The sequence below is a fragment of the Neomonachus schauinslandi genome, chromosome 7 (genome assembly GCF_002201575.2).
Source record: "Neomonachus schauinslandi chromosome 7, ASM220157v2, whole genome shotgun sequence".
Lineage (NCBI taxonomy): Eukaryota > Metazoa > Chordata > Mammalia > Carnivora > Phocidae > Neomonachus > Neomonachus schauinslandi.
This window is the reverse complement of record NC_058409.1, coordinates 70,148,547-70,172,409: the sequence shown is the minus strand read 5'-3', so window position 1 is coordinate 70,172,409 and position 23,863 is coordinate 70,148,547. Positions and strand designations below refer to the sequence as shown.

The window sequence follows — 23,863 nt, the reverse complement described above, 5'->3', positions numbered from 1 at the left end:
AAATAATCTTAAAAAAAATTTTAGTTTAGACTAAGTAATAACTAATAGGCCAAGGATTTGGTAAATCAACTACAGAGTCTGTTTTATAAAACACAGTATGATATTTAGCATAATTAAACATTAGCTATTCTAGAGTAGAAGTAGTAATGCCTTTTTTTGGTTGCTATTTGAAAAGTTTTACATGAGAGCCACATATACGCTTTCTTAATCTACTTTTCATTGCTTCAAGTTCAAAGTCCTTCCTGTTTGTTTTCCTTATTAAATCAGAATAGAATTCATTTGTATCATTTAAAATATTTTTGTTTGATATGCAGCATAAATACTAGACTTTAGATCATGAATCATGAATATACATATGGCTGAGAGAGAAGAATCCTTTATAAGAAATATATTAAACATTCACGGGAATTTTAAGTATTTCTCATGTGTTGAAAACACACTACATATTAGGAACTGTGTGTTTCTATATGCACAATTGCATTATTTCAATAAGAGTCTCAAAAACATACATAGGCAATATCTTGAACAAGCTCAAATCACAGATGATAAAACACAGAGCTGGGTTCAAATACTAGCTCTGATTTCAAAATTCATGTAATTTCTACCATACAGGGCTTCTCAAACAGTTATGTAAGAACCAGAAATGTACATTTTTTGGCCCATAAAGTTTTACCTGGGTTCTATACATGGTCTCTTTTAAGGCACCTTTCATTTCAAGAAATTCCATATCTTTCCAGAAATCTTTGTTTTTTTCCTGATTGCTATGTTTGTTCCAAACAGAATGGTTCTGGGAATCTTCATCATTCTGAATTTCTTTCTGTATGTGTATATAAATGGTTCAGGCAATCAATTAAGTATAATTTCAACAACATATACTTTTTATGTTATCCAACTTTATCTAACTGCAAAAGAAGGTAAAATCCCTTCTCCTAAATTGAAAGTTATTAAACAGTAGTAGATTCTTTCAAGGAAAATAATTCAAAACAAAGGTCCTCAATAATAAAAGTGATTTCTGTGTATCTTCAAATAATATAATGCTTTGTTGGTCTAGTAACAATCAATCCTTTTCATGAATAATCATGAACAGAAATATTTTATCTAGTTCCTGTCCAAGTTAAAGATACAATATAGATAAAAAAAGTTCCAGATTATAGATTACTTCTGATTATTTGTCAGCTTTTTACTGATAAGACTTCTCATCTACAAGTCTACTACAAAGAGGAAAAGAGGCTTAATGAAGAATTCACAGGTCTTATTTTACTTGAATAGCAATAAACAATTATTTTCACCTAACTTTATCTCAAATATTTAAATTTTTCTTGCCAAGAAATCCAAAATGAATTCATAAACCACCTACCAATGATGTTAAAGACAGTGACATATGTATCTATACATAGAATTCTAAACGTTCAGCAAAATAAAGAGATGGAAGTAAAAATGAGTTTGTGACATATCTTACAATGTACTTAAGGAAAAGTATTATTCAGAGATTCACTACCCTTACATAGAAGTAAGAGAATCACTGTCCTCCTAAGGAACAATTATGATATAAGCTGAAATGTGTAAGGCCTATGGTATCATCTTTGGTTCCCTTTCACTTGTACTGGGATTCCTATGTAGATGTGAGGGTCTTTTAGCAGGCTGCAATCCTCCAATCAAAGAACAATTCCTGAGAGTACCTGACAGACTTTCTAGTTACTCAAGAAAGTAAAACTGAAAACTAAGAAAAATGAAGACTTTTCTTCCTTCCTATTCCAGGCATCAAAGAAAGAATTGCTCTGAATGTACAAACAGTTTTTGTTAAGGACAACTTGAAGTGGGATAAAAGTGAGTTTCTGGCTTTAAATTTAAACCTGGTTGACAATGGGAGGATAAATCCTTACAGCCCAGAGCATCAAGAAAGGTCTACAATACAGAATGAATTAATCTCCCATATAGATTCCAGTAACCCAGTCTGGATCCAGTAAAGCAAAAGAACATGCCATTAGCATTAACAACTAGGCAAGAACATACTGTTTTCTAATTCTGAATATATTTACTTATGTATCCATTTCAAGATGTTAGATATTGATCTGTGAATTAAGATGTACGACGCAAGTACCTTACATAAATTAACTAATTAAAAACCATAACCTGATGAACTATGACATTTGGAAGCTCTTTAAAATAATTTACTTTTGGGCGCCTGGGTGGCTCAGATGGTTAAGCGTCTGCCTTCTGCTCAGGTCATGGTCCCAGGGTCCTGGGATCGAGTCCCACGTCGGGCTCCCTGCTCCTTGGGAGCCTGCTTCTCCCTCTGCCTCTCTCTGTCTCTCATGAATAAATAAATAAAATCTTTAAAAAAAAAATTTACTTTTTATAGAGTTAAATGATCAATGTATATTTTTCTCCAAATCACCAATACGCTAATTGAATATTATGAAATATATAGGAATTATTTATCTGTAAATATTCATTTCTTATTCCTTATTTCTAATTTTTTTAAAAAAAATTTTTATAAAGATTTTTATTTATTTATTTGAGAGAGAGAGAGAGAGTGAGCAGCAAGTATGAGCGGGGGAGGGACAGAGGGAGAAGCAAACTCCCTACTGAGCAGGGAGCCAGAGGTGGAGCTTGATCCCAGGATCCTAGGATCAGGACCTAAGCTGAAGGCAGATGCTTAACCGACTGAGCCACCCAGGCACCCTTCTTATTCCTTATTTTATAAATACTCCTGAGGGAGGGGGGAAAGATGGCGGAGGAGTAGGGGACCCTATTTCAACTGGTCCCCGGAATTGAGCTGGATATCTACCAGACCACTCTGAGCACCCACGAAACCAGCCTGAGATGTAAGAAGATCTGATCTCTACAAACAGAATATCGCAGGCAGTTGGTTTTGAGGTACCAAGCTGAGAGCCGTGATCCTGCGGGCAGATATCGGAGGATAAACAGCAGTGGGAGGGTGCCTGGACGTGGGGATCCTACACCGCTGGTGAGGGACAGCCTCGCGCGCTGCGGATGGGGCACAGACTCGCAGACTGGTACCCTCGGGAAAGGACTTTAGGGCAGCCCCGGGGTGGAAAACCAGACCGGCGGGGTCGCCCACACGCGAACTGCAGCGCCCCCCCCGCCCCCCGCCCGGACAGAAACCCAGCGCGACGGTTGTGTGCAGGTGAACTGCAGCCTCCGAGAGGGAAACCTGGTGCGCTGGGGTCGTGCCGGTGAACTGCAAGCCCCGGGAGTGGAAACCCCGAGCGGCGGAGTCGCGCGCGCAAACTGGGAGTGGCTGGCGGTTTTAGAAGCACAAAGGGCAGAGACGTGCCCCGACCTGGAGGCAGGACTGGGAGGACTGGGAGCACTGCGGAGGGGCGCACAACCCAGGACGCTGCAGTTTATAGCAGCACGGACAGAAACGGAGACAGTGTGGCCTGGAGAGCTCACTGAAGAACAGACTGAGGTCTCTCTGCTCTGAGGCAGAGGGTTGGAAACGGTCTCTTCTGCTCTGACTCGAGGAAGAGATGCGGAAAGCCGCCAGGGAAAGGCGCCAGAGAACAAAAGCCCCAAAGACTGATTCCCGCTGAGCCCATCCCCCACCACAGGGGCGCAGGGCAACTCCGCCCAAACAGGGTTGCCTGAGTAACAGCGCGGCAGACCCCTCCCGCAGAAGACAGGCTGGGAAAACAAGAGGCCAGCAACCCTAAGGTCCCAAGAAAACAGGTGCATCTTGCTTGGGTTCTGGTCAATAATTTGGACTCTATGCCTTCCCTCAAACACCCATCAACAGAATGACTAGGAGGAGGAGCCCCCAAAACAGAAAAGACTCAGAGATTATGACTTATGCTGCAGATTTACAAATGGATGCAGATATAACCAAGATGTCAGAGATGGAATTGAGGCTAGCAATTGTGAAGACAATGGCTAAAATGGAGAAATCAATTAATGGCAACACAGAGTCTCTAAGGGCAGAAATAAAAGGTGAATTGGCAGAACTTAAAAATGCTATCAATGAGATTCAATCCAATCTAGATAATCTAACAGCTAGGGTAACTGAGACAGAAGAGAGAATAAGCGATCTGGAAGACAGTATAATAGATAAAAAGGGAAAAGAGGAGGCCAGGGAAAAACAACTCAGAATCCATGAAAATAGAATCAGAGAAATAAGTGACACCATGAGGCGTGCCAATGTCAGAATAATTGGAATCCGGAGGGAGTGGAGAGAGAGAGAGGGCTAGAAGATGTATTTGAGCAAATTGTAGTTGAGAACTTCCCTAATGTGGGGAATGAAACAAACATTCGAGTCCTAGAGGCAGAGAGGACCCCTCCTAAGATTAAGGAAAACAGGCCAACACCCTGGCATGTAATAGTAAAACTCGCAAATCTTAGAACCAAGGAAACCATCTTAAGGGCAGTTAGGGGGAAGAGATCCCTTACGTACAGAGGGAGGAACATCAGAATAAGGTCAGACCTATCCACAGAGACCTGGCAAGCCAGAAAGGCCTGGCAAGACATATTCAGGGTACTAAATGAGAAGAACATGCAGCCAAGAATACTTTATCCGGCAAGGCTGTCATTTAGAATGGATGGAGAGATGCAGAGCTTCCACGACCGGCAGAAGTTGAAAGAACATGAGACCACTAAGCCGGCCCTGCAAGAAATATTAAGGGGGGGTTCTATAAAAGGAGAAAGACCCCAAGAGTGATCTACAACAGAAATTTACAGGGACAATCTATAAAAACAATGTCTTCACAGGCAACATGATGACAATTAATTCATATCTTTCAATAATCACTCTCAACGTGAATGGCCTCAACGCTCCCATAAAACGGCACAGGGTTGCAGACTGGATAAAAAGACAGGACCCATCCATATGCTGTCTATAAGAGACTCATTTTGAACCTAAAGATACATCCAGACTGAAAGTGAAGGGATGGAGATCTATCTTCCATGCCAGTGGACCTCAAAAGAAAGCTGGGGTACCAATTCTTATATCATACAAGTTAGATTTTAAAGTCTGTAATAAGAGACACAGAAGGACACTACATCATTCTTAAAGGGTCTATCCAACAAGAGGATCTAACAACTGTAAATATCTATGCCCCGTACATGGGAGCAGCCATCTACATAAGCCAACTGTTAACCAAAATAAAGAGTCATATTGATAACAATACATTAATTGTAGGAGACCTCAATACTCCACTCTCAGCAATGGACAGATCATCTAAGCAGAAAATCAACAAGGAAACAAGAGCTTTGAATGATACATTGGACCAGATGGACCTCATAGATATTTACATAACATTCCACCCTAAAACAACAGAATACTCATTCTTCTAGAGCGCACATGGAATTTTCTCCAGAATAGACCATATACTGGGTCACAAATCAGGTCTCAACCGATACCAAAAGACTGAGATTATTCCCTGCATATTCTCAGACCACAATGCTCTAAAACTGGAACTCAATCACAAAAAAAATTTGGCAGAAATTCAAACACTTGGAAGCTAAAGACCACTCTGCTCAAGAATGTTTGGGTCAACCAAGAAATCAAAGAAGAACTTAAACAATTCATGGAAATCAATGAGAACGAAAACACATCGGTCCAAACCTATGGGATACTGCAAAGGCGGTCCTAAGGGGGAAATACATAGCCATCCAAGCCTCACTCAAAAAAATAGAAAAATCCCGAATTCACCAACTAATTCTACACCTTAAAGAACTAGAGAAAAAGCAACAAACGACGCCTAAGCCACACATTAGAAGAGAAATAATTAAAATTAGAGCAGAAATCAATGAATTAGAAACCAGAAACACAGTAGATCAGATCAACAAAACTAGAAGTTGGTTCTTCGAAAGAATTAATAAGACTGATAAACCACTGGCCAGACTTATCCAAAAGAAGAGAGAAAGGACCCAAATTAATAAAATTCTGAATGAAAGGGGAGAGATCACGACTAACACCAAGGAAATAGAAACAATTATTAGAAATTATTATCAACCCTATATGCCAATAAACTGAGCAATCTGGATGAAATGGAGGCCTTCCTGGAAACCTATAAGCTGCCAAGACTGAAACAGGAAGAAATTGACAACCTGAATAGGCCAATAACCAGTAACGAGATTGAAGCAGTGATCAAAAACCTCCCAAAAAACAAGAGTCCAGGGCCTGATGGATTCCCTGGGGAATTCTACCAAACATTCAAAGAAGAAATAATACCTATTCTACTGAAGCTGTTTCAAAAAATAGAAACAGAAGGAAAACTTCCAAACTCATTCTATGAGGCCAGCATTACCTTAATCCCCAAACCAGGCAAAGACCCCATCAAAAAGGAGAATTCCAAAATCCTCAACAAAATCCTAGCTAATAGGATCCAACAATACATTAAAAGGATCATCCACCACGACCAAGTGGGATTTATCCCCGGGATGCAAGGGTGGTTCAACATTCGCAAATCAATCAATGTGATAGAACACATTAATAAGAGGAGGGAGAAGAACCATATAGTCCTCTCAATTGATGCAGAAAAAGCATTTGACAAAATACAACATCCTTTCCTGATTAAAACTCTCCAGAGTATAGGGATAGAGGGAACATTCCTCAAGCTCATAAAATCCATCTATGAAAAACCCACAGCGAGTATCATCCTCAATGGGGAAAAGCTGAGAGCCTTTCCCTTAAGATCAGGAACACGTCAAGGGTGCCCACTCTCACCACTGTTGTTCAACATAGTACTAGAAGTCCTAGCAACAGCAATCAGACAACAAAAAGAAATAAAAGGTATTCAAATTGGCAAAGAAGAAGTCAAACTCTCTCTTTTCGCAGACGATATGGTACTTTATGTGGAAAACCCAAAAGACTCCACCCCCAAATTACTAGAACTCATCCAGCAATTCAGTAATGTGGCAGGATACAAAATCAATGCACAGAAATCAGTTGCTTTCCTATACACTAACAACACAACTGTAGAAAGAGAAATTAGAGAAATGATTCCATTTACAATAGCACCAAAAACCATAAGATACCTCGGAATAAACCTAATCAAAGAGGTAAAGGATCTATACTCTAGGAACTACAAAACACTCATGAAAGAAATTGAAGAAGACACAAAAAGATGGGAAAATATTCCATGCTCATGGATCGGAAGAATAAACATTGTTCAAATGTCTATGCTACCCAGAGCAATCTATACCTTCAATGCCATCCCGATCAGAATTCCAATGACATTTTTCAAAGTGCTGGAACAAACAATCCTAAAATTTGTATGGAATCAGAAAAGACCCCGATCACCACGGAGATGTTGAAAAAGAAAAACAAAGCTGGGGGCATCACGTTGCCCGATTTCAAGCTATACTACAAATCAGTGATCACCAAGACAGTATGGTACTGGCACAAAAACAGACATACAGACCAATGGAACAGAATAGAGAACCCAGATATGGACCCTCAACTCTATGGTCAAATAATCTTTGACAAAGCAGGAAAAAACATGCAATGGAAAAAAGACAGTCTCTTCAATAAATGGTGCTGGGAAAATTGGACAGCCACATGCAGAAGAATGAAACTCGACCATTCTGTAACACCATTCACAAAGATAAACTCAAAGTGGATGAAAGACCTCAATGTGAGACAGGAATCCATCAAAATCCTAGAGGAGAACATAGGCAGTAACCTCTTTGACATCGGCCACAGCAACTTCTTTCAAGATACATCTCCAAAGGCAAGTGAAACAAAAGCAAAAATGAACTTTTGGGACTTCATCAAGATAAAAAGCTTCTGCACAGCAAAGGAAACAGTCAACAAAACAAAGAGGCAACCCACGGAATGGGAGAAGATATTTGCAAATGACACTACAGATAAAGGGCTGGTATCCAAAATCTATAAAGAACTTCTCAAACTCGACACCCAAAAAACAAATAATCAAGTCAAAAAGTGGGCAGAAGAGATGAACAGACACTTCTCTGAAGAAGACACACAAATGGCTAACAGAACATGAAAAAATGTTCATCATCATTAGCCATCAGGGAAATCCAAATCAAAACCACACTGAGATACCACCTTACACCAGTTAGAATGGCAAAAATGGACAGGGAAAGAAACAACAAATGTTGGAGAGGTTGTGGAGAAAGGGGAACCCTCTTACACTGTTGTTGGGAATGCAAGTTGGTACAGCCACTTTGGAAAACAGTGTGGAGTTTCCTCAAAAATCTAAAAATAGAGCTACCCTATGACCCAGCAATTGCACTACTGTGTATTTACCCCAAAGACACAGATGTAGTGAAAAGAACGGCCATATGCACCCCAATGTACGTAGCAGCAATGTCCGCAATAGCCAAACTGTGGAAAGAGCCGAGATGCCCTTCAACAGATGAATGGATAAAGAAGATGTGGTCCATATATACAATGGAATATTACTCAGCCATCAGAAAAGATGAATACCCAACTTTTACATCAACATGGATGGGACTGGAGGAGATTATGCTAAGTGAAATAAGTCAAGCAGAGAAAGTCAATTATCATATGGTTTCACTTATTTGTGGAACATAAGGAATAGCATGGAGGACATTAGGAGAAGGAAGGGAAAAATGGGGGGGGGAATTGGAGGGAGAGATGAACCATGAGAGACTATGGAACTGAGAAACAAAGAGGGTTTTAGAGGGGAGGGGGGAGGGGAGATTGGTTAGCCCGGTGATGGGTATTAAGGAGGGCACGTACTTCATGGAGCACTGGGTGTTATACGCAAACAATGGATCGTGGATCACTACATCAAAAACTAATGATGTATTGTATGGTGACTAACATAATAAAATTAAAAACTACAAGGAAAAAAAAATACTCCTTTGGTACCAACTATGTACTAGGTATTGTGTTAAGTGTTTATCTCCTATATGACCTGTGAAAAAAGGGTCATGTCTAGTCTCTTTTATATAGTATAATTGTATGTTCCAAATAGATGACCAAAAGCCTACTTCTTTAGTAAATTATTCTATTATCTAGGAGTAGAGCAGCACAATGTGGCAATGACAGCTGTCCTGGCTTCTGATTCAGATACTTGATGGGTTTTACTGTTTTATGCTAGGTATAGAGAGACTCTGGTCTCTGGGTCTTATTCCTTGATTCAGCCATAGCATCTACCACACAACTTGAATGAATTCATGACACAGGATACAGAATCAGAGAGGTCAAGCAACGAGTGCTCTATATGGTCCTTAACTAGTATCTATACCCTGATTGTTAAATGGTTATCTCAAGATTTTATGATTGACTACTAGTTATGGTACTGTTAACAGCATTAGGTATTTTTAACTACCCAGAAAGAGACCAGGTGAATATCAAGGTTACCTAATAATACCCAAACTGAATACAAGAAAGGGGGTTCGAGGAGAGAATACTTAAATTTTACTGAGTGCCTGACCTTAAATTTTTGGTCTGACACATGACAGTTGTAGGAGCATGGGCAAATAATTTAACCTGACTGTTCCTCATTTTGCCAACTATAAAATGAGGCTATAATACATAGACACAGGAATATGATGTTTAAAATAAGGTTAAGGGTATATAACAGTGGCTGGCTGGCTCCATCAGGAGAGCATGCAACTCTTGATCATGGGTTGTGAGTTTAAGCCCCACGTTGGCTGGAGAAGAGAGAGAGGAAGGACAGAAGGAAGGATGGGATGGAAAGAAAAGGGAAGGGAAAAAAAGGAAAGAGGAAAAGAAAGAAAAGATAGATAAGTAGACAGATAGATTAAGGGTGCATAATGCTTAGCAGACAGCCTGGCACATAGTAATCACTCAATAAATATTAGTCCAGAGTAACAGTTGTAATAATTCTCACAACAACCAAAGTAAGATAGTACTAGCTTCTATGTACAAGGGAAGAAATTTAGTCTCAGGATAAATGACCTTCCTGTGCACAAAAACCTAATGAATTATAAATCTGGGTCACAAATCAGTTGATCTGCCACAAAAAATGTACGTTTTCTTCTATGGTTCCTACTGTATTTCTTTAAGACTTTTCTGTGGTTCACTTTTTATTTTCTTTCTTAGGCAGAGAGTCAAAAGAAGTTTTAAGTGGTAAGGCCTTCCTTGGGCCAAACAATTGAGATACATTAGTCATTTGTTCCTCTACATTCCTGCACCTTGCACTTGATTTTGTCAATGCACAACACACACTAAATGTAATAGTTTCCGTGTTCTGTTTTCACCACTAAATAGTAAGCACCTTGAAATCTGACATGTGGTCTTACTCATTCTGCCTAGCACACAACATAGTGCCTGGTACATCAAAAGTCTTCAATAAATATCTATAAACCTGAACTAAATAGATTCCTAAATCTGTTACCTGGGAGCTCTCCAAAAAAAAGTATAAGCAGGTTGAACAAAACTTTTTTTAAACAATTGCTTGTTACTTTTAACTCCATCATTTTACATGGCAACTCTCAGAGGGTAATTCAGAATCCATCTAATGAGGAATGTGATATGCTATATGCCAAAGTGGTAGAAAAAAGAAAGATATTACCATGAACTTAACTATTTTCTTCTCAGAAGTAATCACAAAATGCCTTCCTTATTTGGAATAGTTATGAACTCCCATCTGCCTAATCCAGAATTTATAAAACAATGTATTCTAAAATAAATATAGAGTATCTGCTACTTTTACTTGATATACTACTGCTGCCCTCCAATATTTCAGCAACTGAATCTGAATGCTGTCAAATTACTGCAGTAAAATCAGACTATGGATAAAGCATATCATATTTTACACTTTATTCACTTCTTTCCATAGAAAAAAGAAAATTCAGATACTTTTACTAAACTAGTTAAGAATGGCTTTCATTCTATTAACAGTTAAATGTTCAGATAACATAGATCAGATAGGATGCTTTTGGCTGCAAGTAACAGAAAACCAACTCAAAGTCATGTAAATAATATGGACGTGTTACTACCTCACAGCATGGTAATGTGGTCCAGTGCTAAGACAGGTTTTAGGGTTGGCTAATAGAGCAACTAAAGGATCTTTGCAAGGATCCACATCATGTCTCTACAGTTTGCTATCTACAGGGTTGGTTTCGTCTTAAGGATACTTCCCCTCATGGTCAAAATTGGCTGCTAGTAATAATTTAGATTACATTCTTCCATGTTCACATCTAGCAAGAGCTAGGCTGCCAGTGCTATCTCTTCAGAAGGATGAAGAAACTTCCCAGAAGTTCTTACATACTACTCTTCATGTCCCATGGATCAGAACTGGTTCACATGCCCATTCCAAGACCAATCATTGTCAAAGGCAACGAGATCATCTAGAGTCCAAGCAGATCCATCCCTTGAAATAAGGTCAAATTTCCAATCTACATTGCTGCTACTCAGTAGGGAAAGGTAATTATAGAAATGATGTATTACATCTATTCTTGGAAAACTCAAAGATATTTCATAATTTCTCTATTAATTTAACATAAAATGAGAACTCATGTGCCAGGCTTTACACAAGATTATTCGGCTATAACTATGGAAAAGAGAGGTATCATCTTGATGACATGATCCTTTTGGTTTAGATGGGGAAAACAGATATTAACCAAGTAATCAGCCAGTTGATTCCCTGAAGAGGCATCATTATAAGTGGAATTTGAACGATGAACAGAAGGCAGGCAGGTACAGAGAGAGTACTGAGGAGGACCTTTTCAGGGAAAAAAAGTAGCTTTTGAGAAGACAATGAGGTAGGAAGTAGCTTAGCCTGTTTAAGAAACTGGGAGAAGGCAGTTTTGTTATAGTTGAGCACAGAAAAAATTGAGCAGGATACAAGAATTCTGTGGGGAACTTTTAAGCCATGTTAGAAGTTTAGGACTTTATCCTAAAGGCAATGGGAAGCCATTGGAGGGTTTAAGTAGGACAGTGACAAGATGAGAATTGTTTTACACAGAGCATTTTGGCTGCTCCTTCTGAATGAAGTAGAATGGACTAGAGAAGTAAAAAAGTAAGAGTAATTAATTAGTATACTACCAAGAGTTAAAAGGTAGAGAGTAATTAAGAGTCTATTTCAGGAGGGCATGGGAAAGAGAATGAACTCAGGATGATGTTAACATAGGAAGAGAGAAGCACTGCAATTTGAGTATTTAAGATGATAAAATCAATAGGACTTGGTGATTGACAAGATGTGAGGAATAAGGGAAAGGAAGGTTTCAAGGGCGATTCCCAGGTCTCTAACATAAATTATTAGATAAAAGGTTATAGCATCTATTCAGAGGGAAACACTTAAGGAGCCAGTTTTTCCTAGAAGATCAAAATGTAGTTTTTAGATATACTGAGGTTTTTCTACCTTGAGTGACCCTTCTTAAAAATTCTTTTCTTATCTTCAGAGAATTTCTTTTAGGACTGTTCCCATTCAAACAACTTAAGAAGTGGTCTTTGCACTAAGTGGGAAGAGGGAGGTTGAGGAACAGGAGAGGAAAATATTTCTAAATCCTTACAAAGAGCTTCCTCTTTTTTTTCCCCCATGGGAAAAATATCCACAAATTCTTAAATGATGCCATATGATACCATGGTCCAGTGCTATTTTATTTATACTCTGACATTAAAATGCTAAAATTAGTTTGTAGTAAACATCACTAAAGCACAGAAAACTAAAATAGAGACTGAAGATAAATTTTAAATTCATCAAGCTTCTTCCACGTTTATCACAAATATTCTCAAATATTTAAATAATTGAGAACAACTGCCTTTAAAAATATGTCACTTTAATTACAGCTGACCTTTGAACAATGTGGGGATTGGGGCACCAACACCCCCTACAGCCCAAAATCTACATATAACTCTTAGCCCCCCCCAAAACTTAATAGCCTGTTGACCAGAAACCTTACCAATAAAAGTTGAATAACATATTTTATATATGGATTACGTACTCTATTCTTATAAGGTAAGCTAGAAAAAAGAAAATGTTATTAAGAAAATCATGAAAAGAGAATATTTACAGTACTGTACTGAATTATAAAAAAAAATCTGTTTATAAGTTGATCCATGCAGTTCAAGGGTTAACTATACTTCTAATCACTGTATTTTTAAACTTCAGAACATATTTTAATTTTCTCAGAACATATTTTAATTTTTAACATATTTCACACTATGAATATTTTATAAAATAAACACTCAAAAATGTTTATTTATTTATTTTACTTACCTCTAAAAGAAAATCCCCTAGATACTGAATTGGATAAAATGGAGCCTTAAAATGGTCTTTTTCTTGCTCAGCCTTGATTCTTGCATTACTGGCAATCACATGAGTTATTCCACTTGGTGAACTTTTTGGTAAAATAACATTTGCTTTTCCAGCCTCCAGAACTCTAAATAAAAATGTAAATAGTATAAAAAGTATTTTTTTAAAGCCTATTCAGTCAAATTATCTAAATCAATTACTTCCTAGGAGTAGGAGTGGAACTTTCTGAAAGAATTAAGTTCCTCTGGGTTGAGTGCCATGGAGAATAACTACTGCAGTGATTTCTTAAATTCTAATTTGCTCAGAGAAGATATTGAAGAAATCATGCTCTTCTTTCTACTTATCCATTTCTTGATATGGAAAGACTTTTAAGAATCACGAATATTGAATTTATTCCCTACGGAAAAGTCACCTCCATAGCCAAAACAATAATGAAAGAAATTTAGGGAAGTAGCTACCTCAGAAGGCAACATACTTCCAAGGAAATCATTCTAAACCACAAAAAAGGTACTACAGTTGCCAGCATCCTTTTAAAAAATTAGTTTTTGATTAACTTTTAACATCTCAAAAGTTTCATGGAAGTTCTGCTTGTGCTTAGGATTTAGAAAGCCACAAGAGAACACTGTTATTACCTAACAATAAGAAAAAGCCAAATTGGGGTGCCTGGGTGGCTCAGTCAGTTAAGCAACTGCCTTTGGCTCAGGTCATGATCTCAGGGTCCTGGGATCAAGCCCTGCATCGGGATCCCTGCTCACTGGGGAGTCTGCTTCTCCCTTTCCCTCTGCTCCTCCTTCCCACTCGTGCTCTCTCTCTCCTCTCAAATAATACATAAAATATTTAAAAAAAGAAAGAAAGAAAAAGCCAAATAATCTAAAAAAAATCTTAACTTTTCATGAACCCATCAGAGAACTGAGGTAACAACCAACCAAGAAACTTAATTTCCCGGAGAGTGATAATGATACGGCCCTTTGTGAAGAGACTGGACACTCAAAACTATTTCATTTTGCCAGGGTGCAGGAGAGAAGTAGCTGTCATAAAAGTAGGTAAAAATCAGGTAAAACTCTAACAAATTTAAGGGCCAAGTGCAAGTACCATGACAATTTATAATATCTGGGAGTCACTGACTCAAGGCAAGTCTACCCTCACTTGCAAGCTCTTTGCCTTTGCTTCAGTATTCATGAAAAAGATTATGGGCAGAAAACAGATTCCCTACTAGGTAGCACAAGTAGGCCAGTGAGGACTGGCTGCCCACCAAGAGACAGACATTAAACCTGGTCCACGTCCCTGGATCCTTCTCTCATATGAAGCAAACGTCCTATGTCATTGGAGTAAGGTAAGAAAGTCATATACTTTCAGAATCCAGGAAAAGAAGCACTGCTTCTATTGGGAGAATACATGTAAAATCCATGTGCCCTGAGAAAGGGGCAGGAAAACCTCCTGCTGCATAGCCCAAAAAAGGATCCACTGTTTCTGGACGAGGCAAAAGTCATCTGTCCCTGGACAAGGGGCAGAAGAAATGCCACTCAAATATAGGTTCCTGCGTCAATACAAAGCAGAAATCTAATACTGGAGGAGAGGCTAGAAATTCTCTCTTGCCCAAACCCTGCCCACAGATACAAAGCAGAATTTGGCTGCCATGGGGGACTGAGACACAAATATTGAGAAAGTCCCAACCCCAGAGAACAAGAACACAAAGAATGCTTAAGACTGAAGTCTATCAGCAAAACCAAAAACCCATCTTACTCTTACCTGCAACCTAGAGATGAGTAACAAGCAAGAGAGGAAGAGAATGACAAGAAAGTCCTGTGACCCAGCAGTGCTTCAGGAACTACTGAAAGCTGAGGGTGAAGCAAAAACATCAACTAAAAACCCTCCAGCATCCCAGGACTCAGGTCAAGCACAAAGAAACTGTACTCCACTGCAGGAGTAACCAGAAAGAATGCATTGAAGGTAACTATAGCATTAACAAAATCCAAAACCTGCTCAAAAACTGACAAGATTAAGTCAACTACCCATACTAATTGCCTTACAGAAAAAGTAAGCCCATTTTTGGATCTAAATACTTATCTGAGCCTCTATTGCTTTGTATGTGATATCTATACATGCAATAAAAAAATATAAGACATACACAAAAAGGAAGAAAACCAAACCACTGTGAAGAGATAAAGGAATATAAAGCACAGAGAGATGATCCATTTGTTGAAATTATCGGAAAGTGATTTAAAATAACTATGACTGAAATGTTTGAAGATCCAAAGGAAAAACTGAACAAATCGCATTAAGAGATCAGGAACTGAGCACTGAGTACATAAAAATGGTAGAAATAAAAGTTACTATATCAAAGAATAATCTCTTTGACAGGCTTATGAACAGACTGCATGCAACTGAGGACGGAATCACTGAACTTGACAGGTCAATAGAAATTATCCAACTGAAACACAAAAATGGGAAAAAAAGTTAAAAACAAAACAGAACATACAAAAACTGGAAAAGAATTAATTGGTCTAAAACATAGGTAATAGAGCACAAGAAAAAGAAGACAACAGAATTTAAAACATAATGGTTGAGAATTTTCCGTAACTAATAAAAGATAAAAAGCCACATGTCCAAGAAGCTCAGAGAACTCCATGCAAATAACATGAATAAATAATAGACAATAAGCAAGATACAACACATCTGGACACATTATCAAACTGCTAAAAACCACAGGTAATACATTGTTTTTAAATGTTTAATTTCCAATTGTTCATTACTAGCATATAAAAACACCATTAATTTTTATGTAGTGACTTACTACTCTGTCATCTTGCTGAATTCAATAATTACTTCTAATAGCTTTTCTGGATAAGTTATTTAGTATACATCCATATCTCCTGGAAATAAAGACAATTATTTTTATTTCTTTCTATCTAACTCTATGTCTCTTAAATTTATTTTCTTTGCCTTATTTCACTGTCTAGTATCTCTGGTAAAATGCTGAACAGAAAAGGTCATAGTGTGGGGCGCCTGGGTGGCTTAGTAGGTTAAGTGTCCAACTCTTGATTTTGGCTCAGGTCATGATCTCAACATCTTGAGATTGAGCCCCATGTCAGGCTCCAAACTGGGGGTGGGGCCTCCTTAAGATTCCAACCCCCCCACCCCAAGTCCTGGGAGCTCTTTTTCTTAAAAAAAAAAAAAAAGAAAGAAATGGTCAGAGTGAGCAACCATTTCTTAATTCCTAATTATGGAAGAAAAAAAAATCCATGATATTAAATTTATGTATTTTTACAGTTGTCAGTTGCTCAGATTGAAGACACTAAAATTCCTAACAAAGTATCTGCAGATAGAATCTGCAATTATTAAAAATGGTAACACACTATGATTAAGTACAGTTTAGTTCAGGAAAACAAGTTTGGTTTAACATTTAAAATCGATCAAAATAATTTACCATATTAACAGAATAAAGGAGAAAAGACAATCATCTCAATAGATGCACATAAAACCTTTCAGAGCAATCAATCCATTTATAATAGCATCCCAAAACAGGAAGTACCTAGGATTAAACTTAGCAAAACATGTACAAGATTTATACAGTGAAAACTGTAATATATTAGTGGCAGAAATTAAAGACCTGGAGAGATAGGGAATCTATAAATAGGACAACTCGATATTGTTAAGATCTCAATTCTTCCCAATTTGGCCTATAGATTCATTACAATCCCAGTCAAAATCCTAGCTTGCTTTTTTGTAGAAATTGACAAGGTGGTTAAAAATTCAAGATTCATCAAAACAGTTTTGAATAAGGCAAAGTTGGGAGGCTCACCCAACCCGATTTCAAGACTCATTATAGAACTATAGTAACCAAAACTGTGTGCTTTTAGTATAAGGTACACACAGATACCAATGGAGTAAGAAGCCCGGAAATAGACCACACAAATATAGTCAAGTGACTTTTGGACAATAGTGCCAAAGTAATTGCACAGCAATTGAAATCTCGAACATTGCTAGGAGGAGATGTAAAATAGTACAACTACTTCAGAAAACAGTTTGGCATTTTCTTATAATGTTAAGTACACAACTGCCATCCGAGCCAGAAATTTCATTCTTAGTATTAACCCAAGAGAGAGAAAAACAAATGTATATGAAGACTTGTACTCAAATGTTCATAGAAGCTTTATTTATATTAGCACAAGTGAAGAACAAAACAAAACAAAAACAAAAAACAAATGTCTATCAATGGGTGAATAAACAGATAGTTATACATCCGCAAAACGGACTACTACTCGGCAACAAAAAGGAACGAACTCCTAATACACACAATAACCTGGATGAATCTCAGAAATAATGAGTTAAGCAAATGAAACTACATCAAAGAAGTATATATAGAATAATTCCATTTACATGAACTTAAAAAAAAAAAAAGGACACATCTAATGTACGGTGACACAAAGGAAATCAATGGTTGTCTTGTACTGGTGGGCAGAATTAAATGTGTAATGACAGGAACACTGTTAAGATTACATAAATGTTGCAGATCTTGACTGTGGTGGGGAGGTGATACAGGTGTATAAATTTCCCAATTTATCAAAATGTATACTTAATATGTGTGCATTTTAGTTGCCTATAAATTATACTTCTATAAAGGTGACAAAGGGCTTTTGCACCCCCCCCCCCAAAAGTCATTGCAATCTCGGAATATAGTTTACTCAATAAGAATTATTTTAAAAATATGATGTAAAAGTTAGAAAGAAATGAAATAATGAAGGAAACATGAACCATGAAGACTGTACTATATAAACCCCCCAAAAAAGCCTTTGTGATAAATACTTACAAAATTTAAAATTGCTTCAAAACTGAAAACAAGTATCTTCCAAGTTTTTTTATTTTGCTTGACTTAGCCAAAAGAATTAACATGGAAAGTTAAACAGAAACCCAAAAATAATTTAAAGCAATACTATAAAATAGATTTTATTCTATTAGACACATACGCTTAATTAAGTACAGAATCACTTAACTCGGAGATTAAAGAGTAAATCACCATGGCTCATTTGGACAAAATCAATAATTTCAAAGAAACAAAAAGGTATTCAAGCAAACCAAAATTATTTTTTCATTCATTGCTTAGCTTTTATGAGATCTCATCTTACCTTACAAGAGAATCACTTCGTTTATCAGCTCTAACAAGGAGGACAACTTTCCATCTGTGGAAGGCTCCTGGAGCACCAGTGCGTTTCAGTTCTTCACGCCATCTTTTAGGTGCAGATTGCATTTGAGGAGAATAATGGGAGTCTTTTTCAATTTTGTAGCCCCATTCATAAGTTGTTTCATCAAGCCATCTGCCACTTTTGGCACTATGAATTATGTAGTCCTTAGTTAGTACCCACTTTCCTAGAAAGCAAACCAACTGTCAGTTACAAAAGAATTTTGGTTCTAATGAATGGTCAACAATAAAGACCAAATATCAAATAAAATTTGACCTTTTTCATCCCAAGACTCTTAGGCTACAATGCCAACATTATCTCTGAATTATGTTTGTTTTCCCAAATTTTTGGTAGAGGTCTATGATGTCACTGAACATTGTATGTAATCTTTCCCATAATGATTCTAAATCTAAACATTATGAAATTAAATACAAACCTAAGACTTACTAAAATAAATGTGGTATTACTTAAGCTATGTCTACTATTGTTATTCACTGTTTTGGCTGAGATTTGTATTATTCTTCCTATGCTAAAAACTTCTTAAATAATGTTTATGCAATGTTACACTTTGTAAAACAAATTTATTGAGTTAGAGAATTTTTCAGAATATCTAATAACATTCTGTAGTTCCTTTATCTGGGCAATGGTAATTTTTCTCAACAGCAGGGACAATATAGGTTTTCATTTGTGGAGATAATAATAAATCCAAGTATATTTCTAGTAAATTACTCTAAAAACTAATAAATTTACTGAGTTAAAAATACTTTTTTTTTTTTTGGACGATCAGTGAACTAATGATATGCTAGTTCAATCACAGTAGAAGAAACTATAAAAGAAACAACAAGGGTGACAGAGAGGGGAAGACACTAAGTCCTAAGTTGGGTTTATGGAATTTAAAATCTTAGAAAAACACAATAGGGTGATCATTGCTTCATATCATGGATGGGAGGTGACAGAGTAGAAGAAGAATAAAAACAGATTCTTTCCAATGACAGACCAAAGAAAACAAACTTGACTGAGAAGAGCCGAGACTTTGACTAAAGCATTTTTTTGAAGGGGGGGCATTCTTATGCCCAACTTTTTTGTTAAAAAATTTTTTCTGACATAAAACACACTAAATCTTTGGTTAAGTATTCCTGCCTCTTTGGTACATTTTCATGTGTTACAAAGTTTTACTTAGAAAAATCAAAGATATTGTAACAAATATTTTCAGAAAAATATTCAGATAAAATATTTCAAATAAAACCACATTTATTATGTTTGATATAATAATGATACTATCTATCTTTAGGAGATTAAGGTACTTTTTTTAACATGAAGATTTTTTTTCAAGGAAGAAAAGTTGTTAATTTACCTGCTGCACAAGCTGCTAAAAACTTTTCACTCTTACACAGGCGTTCAGCTATAAGATGTGTACAGTTTTTGTATTTCTGGAAGGAAAAATGCAAATGAAAAAATGTTACTACAGGTAAGATTGACTTTATAGCACGTTCACTTTATTCTTATCAAGAGGGCATTTTATCATTCTTAGACCATTATTATTTTTCAAGTCTATATTGAATATTTTATAAGTTTCTGTACTCACCTCACTCTTAATAAAAGTGCAATCTAGTTTTAAAAGCAATTTGCCTAGAGCTTCCTTTTCTTCCATCTTAAATCCTGTCATTTGGATGATATGCTTTGGAGCACCATCTTCCATCTAACATATATACACATAAAGAAAATAATATATGTTAAAGATAATATTCACAGGATTGACATTATATTTTCTTACCTATGAGTGCTAAAAATAAAAAAATAAAACAAACATTTAATGAATTAAACATATAAGGCTTTATTGTAAATAACAATGTTAAGACTGCTTATGTGCAATAGAAATTGGTTTATAAAGTTATCTTCCCGGGGTGCCTGGGTGGCTCAGTCAGTTAAGTGGCCAACTCTTGATTTCAGCTCAGGTCATGATCTCAGGGTCCTGGGACTGAGCCCTGAGCTGGGCTCCACACTCAGCGGTGAGTCTGCTTGAGGATTCTCTCTCTCCCTCTGCCCCAACCCCCACTCACGTGCTCTCCTTCTCTAAAATAAATCTTAAAAAGAAAATAAAGTTATGTTCCCAAAATGTGACTGTAAATAGATTTTTTTGGTGGTTTGAACACTGAATGTTTGTGTTCCTACATTACTTGACACTAAAACACACTGATATATGAATACAATTCTTCAGAAAAGATTATTTATATAAATATTAGCATAGTAATACTAGTTTTATTTTAAGATTTTTTTATTTGAGAGAGAGAGAATGAGAGAGAGAGAGAGCACAAGAGGGGGGAGGGCCAGAGGAAGAAGTAGACTCCCCGCTGAGCAGGGAGCCTGATGTGGGACTTGATCCTGGGATTCCAGGATCATGACCCTGAGCTGAAGGCAGTCGCTTAACCAACTGAGCTACCCAGGCGCCCCTATACTAGCTTTATTTTAAAAGCACTGTTTTTGCTAAGAGCTTCTGAAACAAGTACACTGTGGACAATGAAACCTAATCAAATTTTATAACAATTTTTAAAATATTTGTGGACAAATATTGAAGAGTACCTAAAAGTCATTACAGAAGTTGATAGAACTCATGTTCCCAAAGCATTTACACCAAATAACTTAGTATACTAGGTACATATAATGAACTGGATTCTATTCCCAATCTACATTTCTTAACTCTGCTATATGTTCACTTTATCACCTACAAAGTAGACTGAAAAAAATCACACTTTTCAAATTTATGTAAATAGAGACCTTAATCCACATATAAACGTAGTTCATAAAGCATTTGTATTTGAACTGGCACATTTAATAAGCAAGAAAGACAACACCTCACAATATTTTTAATGAGAATACAGGGTTTTGTTTACCTGACATTAGAACTTCAGAACTGATAGCACCTTAGAGAAAATCTAGTTTCTTTTTATAGATGAGGAAAACAGGGACTACAGAAATTGGTTATTTTCCATTTCTCTACCAGTTTTGTCACTACAGCTGTAGATTAGTGTTTAATTAATGCCAAAGAGCAAAAGCAGTTGACCTCTTTAAAGACAATTAAAAGGAAACTAAAAATTATACCTGTTTGAGCCCAGGAATAGTAACAGACAACTGGTGACAAGTATTACATAGAACAAGACAAGTATATAAAGACAAGATTTACAGAAATTCCATTGTCAAAGACGGAATATATATAGATACTAAAAACATATGAAGTACATACATATATGTGTTTATGTAAAACCTCAAAGAAAGTCTCAGGAAGTCTCACTATGACAATTTAAGGCATTACTCAGGGTTAAGATGAACCTTTATTTCCTTTGCTTAAAGTTTCTAAGAGGAGTATAACATCAGCTAACAGTACACCTGGTTTCTCTACCCTTCATCACTGCTTGATTTGGGAGAAGTTACTTGACAGGACTAAATGGATATGCTTTGCTAGACATATCTGTATACTCGCAAAGACAGTTCATATTAATGCTTTCTGACATGTCCTAAGAAGCTGCCAGTAGTAGTCCAGCAGGCTCATGGGTAAATGAATTCAGAGATTATGTATGAAGAAGCACCCTGGAGTTGCACAAAGCTACCTCCTCCAAACCAATTTTTATTCAGTAAAAAAGCTGTTATTTTGACCCCAAAACATCAGACTTTCTTATTTCTCTATTGGCTCCAAGAGAGGGAAAGGGATATAATGCATTAACCCTCTAAAATACTAAAATTGAAGATACAGAACATAAAGAAAGTGTCTTTAAGGATAAGGGTCTTCAGTGAAACATTTTTTAAAAGTTAAAAGGTTCTGGAGCATCTGGGTGGCTCAGTTGGTTTATCAGCCAACTCTTGATTTCGGCTCAGGTCATGATCTCAAGGTCCTGGAATTGAGCCCCAAGTTGGGTTCCATACCGAACAAGGAGTCTGCTTGAGAATTCTGCCTCTTCCTCTCCCTCTGCCCTTTCCCCTGTTTGCACAGCACATGAGCTCTCTCTTTCTAAATAATAAAATAAATCTTTAAAAAAATAAAAGTTAAAAGGTTCTGGTACAAAATTATAAAATGCACATAACAGAGCTTGGCATCTTATGAAAAATCACTTATGTAAAATACTATCATCAGTACATAAAACGTAAGTGGCTTCTTGCAGAAGGAATTCTTTCCTGTATTAATCATCAAATTTTTTAAACCAATTTTATGGGATATATGACATAGCTCCTGAATTATAATATCCGTTAATAAAGAGACTGGTAATACATAAAAACTTTACAAAGAATATGCTGTTACTTGAAATAATGATTTAGTCTGATGCAGAACACATACTAACACATATACAATAAAGCTGCAAGTGGATTATAAGGCGTATGACCAAAACGAAGGAGAAATGTTGCTTCTATTAATTCTAGGGATGTAAATAAGTCCTTTAAGCAAATTTCCTTTAGAAAATGGTAGGTCCTCCTTGAGAAAGAAAAGCAAAGCTGGAGGCATCACAGTTTCGGACTTCAAATTATATTACAAAGGTGTGGTGATCAAAACATTACGGAATTGGCACAAAAATAGACACATAGATCAGTGGAAGAGAATAGAAAACCCAGAAATGAACCTACAACTATAAGGTCACATCATCTTCAACTAAGCAGGAAAGAATATCCAATGGGAAAAAGATGGTCTGTTCAACAAATGGGAAAACTGGACAGTAACATGCAAAAGAATGAAACTGGACTATTTTCTGATATAATACACAAAAATAAATTCAAAATGGATTAAAGACCTAAATGTGAGATCTGAAACCATAAAATTCCTAGAGGAGAACACAGGCCATAACCTCTTTCTAGATATGTCTCCTGAGGAAAGACAAAGAAAAGCAAAAATGAACTATTGGTACTTCATCAAAATAAGCTTCTGCACAGCTAAGGAAACAATCAACAAAACTAAAAGGCAACCTAGGAATGGGAGAAGACATTTGCAAATGACATATATGATAAAGGGTTAGTATCTAAAATATATAAAGAACTTATCAAACTCAACCCCCCCCCCAAAATAATCCAATTTAAAAATAGGCAGAAGACATGAATAGACATTTTTCCAAAGAAGACATCCAGATGGCCAAGAGACACATGAAAAGATGCTCAACATCACTGATCATCAGGGAAATACAAATCAAAACTACAAGGAGATATCACCTCACCCCTGTTAGAATGGCTAAAATAAAGAACACAAGAAACAACAGGTGTTGGCAAGGATGTGGAGAAAGGGGAACCCTCTTGCTCTGTTGGTGGGAATGCAAATGTGTGGAATCACGCTGGAAAACAGTATGGAGGTTTCTCAAGAAGGAAAAAATACAACTACCCTATGATCCAGGAATCGCACTACTAGGAATTTACCTAAAGAATAAAAAAAAAATACTAATTCAAAGGGATACATGCACCCTGATGTTTAGAGCAACACTGTCTACAACAGCCAAATTATGGAAACAGTCTAAGTGTCCATCAACTGATAAA

General features: G+C 36.8%; 1 protein-coding gene across 2 annotated transcripts in view; it reads right to left on the bottom strand.

Moving 5' to 3' along the window:
• SLF1 (SMC5-SMC6 complex localization factor 1) overlaps window positions 1-23,863 on the bottom strand; it is an 80,797-nt gene that overhangs the window by 49,659 nt on the left and 7,275 nt on the right. For both annotated transcript variants that reach the window (XM_021699292.1, XM_021699301.1), the window contains exons 2-6: window positions 19,944-20,057; window positions 19,713-19,788; window positions 18,305-18,545; window positions 13,143-13,305; window positions 674-817 (exon numbers count right to left, since the gene is read on the bottom strand). In XM_021699292.1, coding sequence (XP_021554967.1) covers window positions 674-817; window positions 13,143-13,305; window positions 18,305-18,545; window positions 19,713-19,788; window positions 19,944-20,057 — 738 coding nt within the window. The remainder of the gene's footprint in view (window positions 1-673; window positions 818-13,142; window positions 13,306-18,304; window positions 18,546-19,712; window positions 19,789-19,943; window positions 20,058-23,863) is intronic.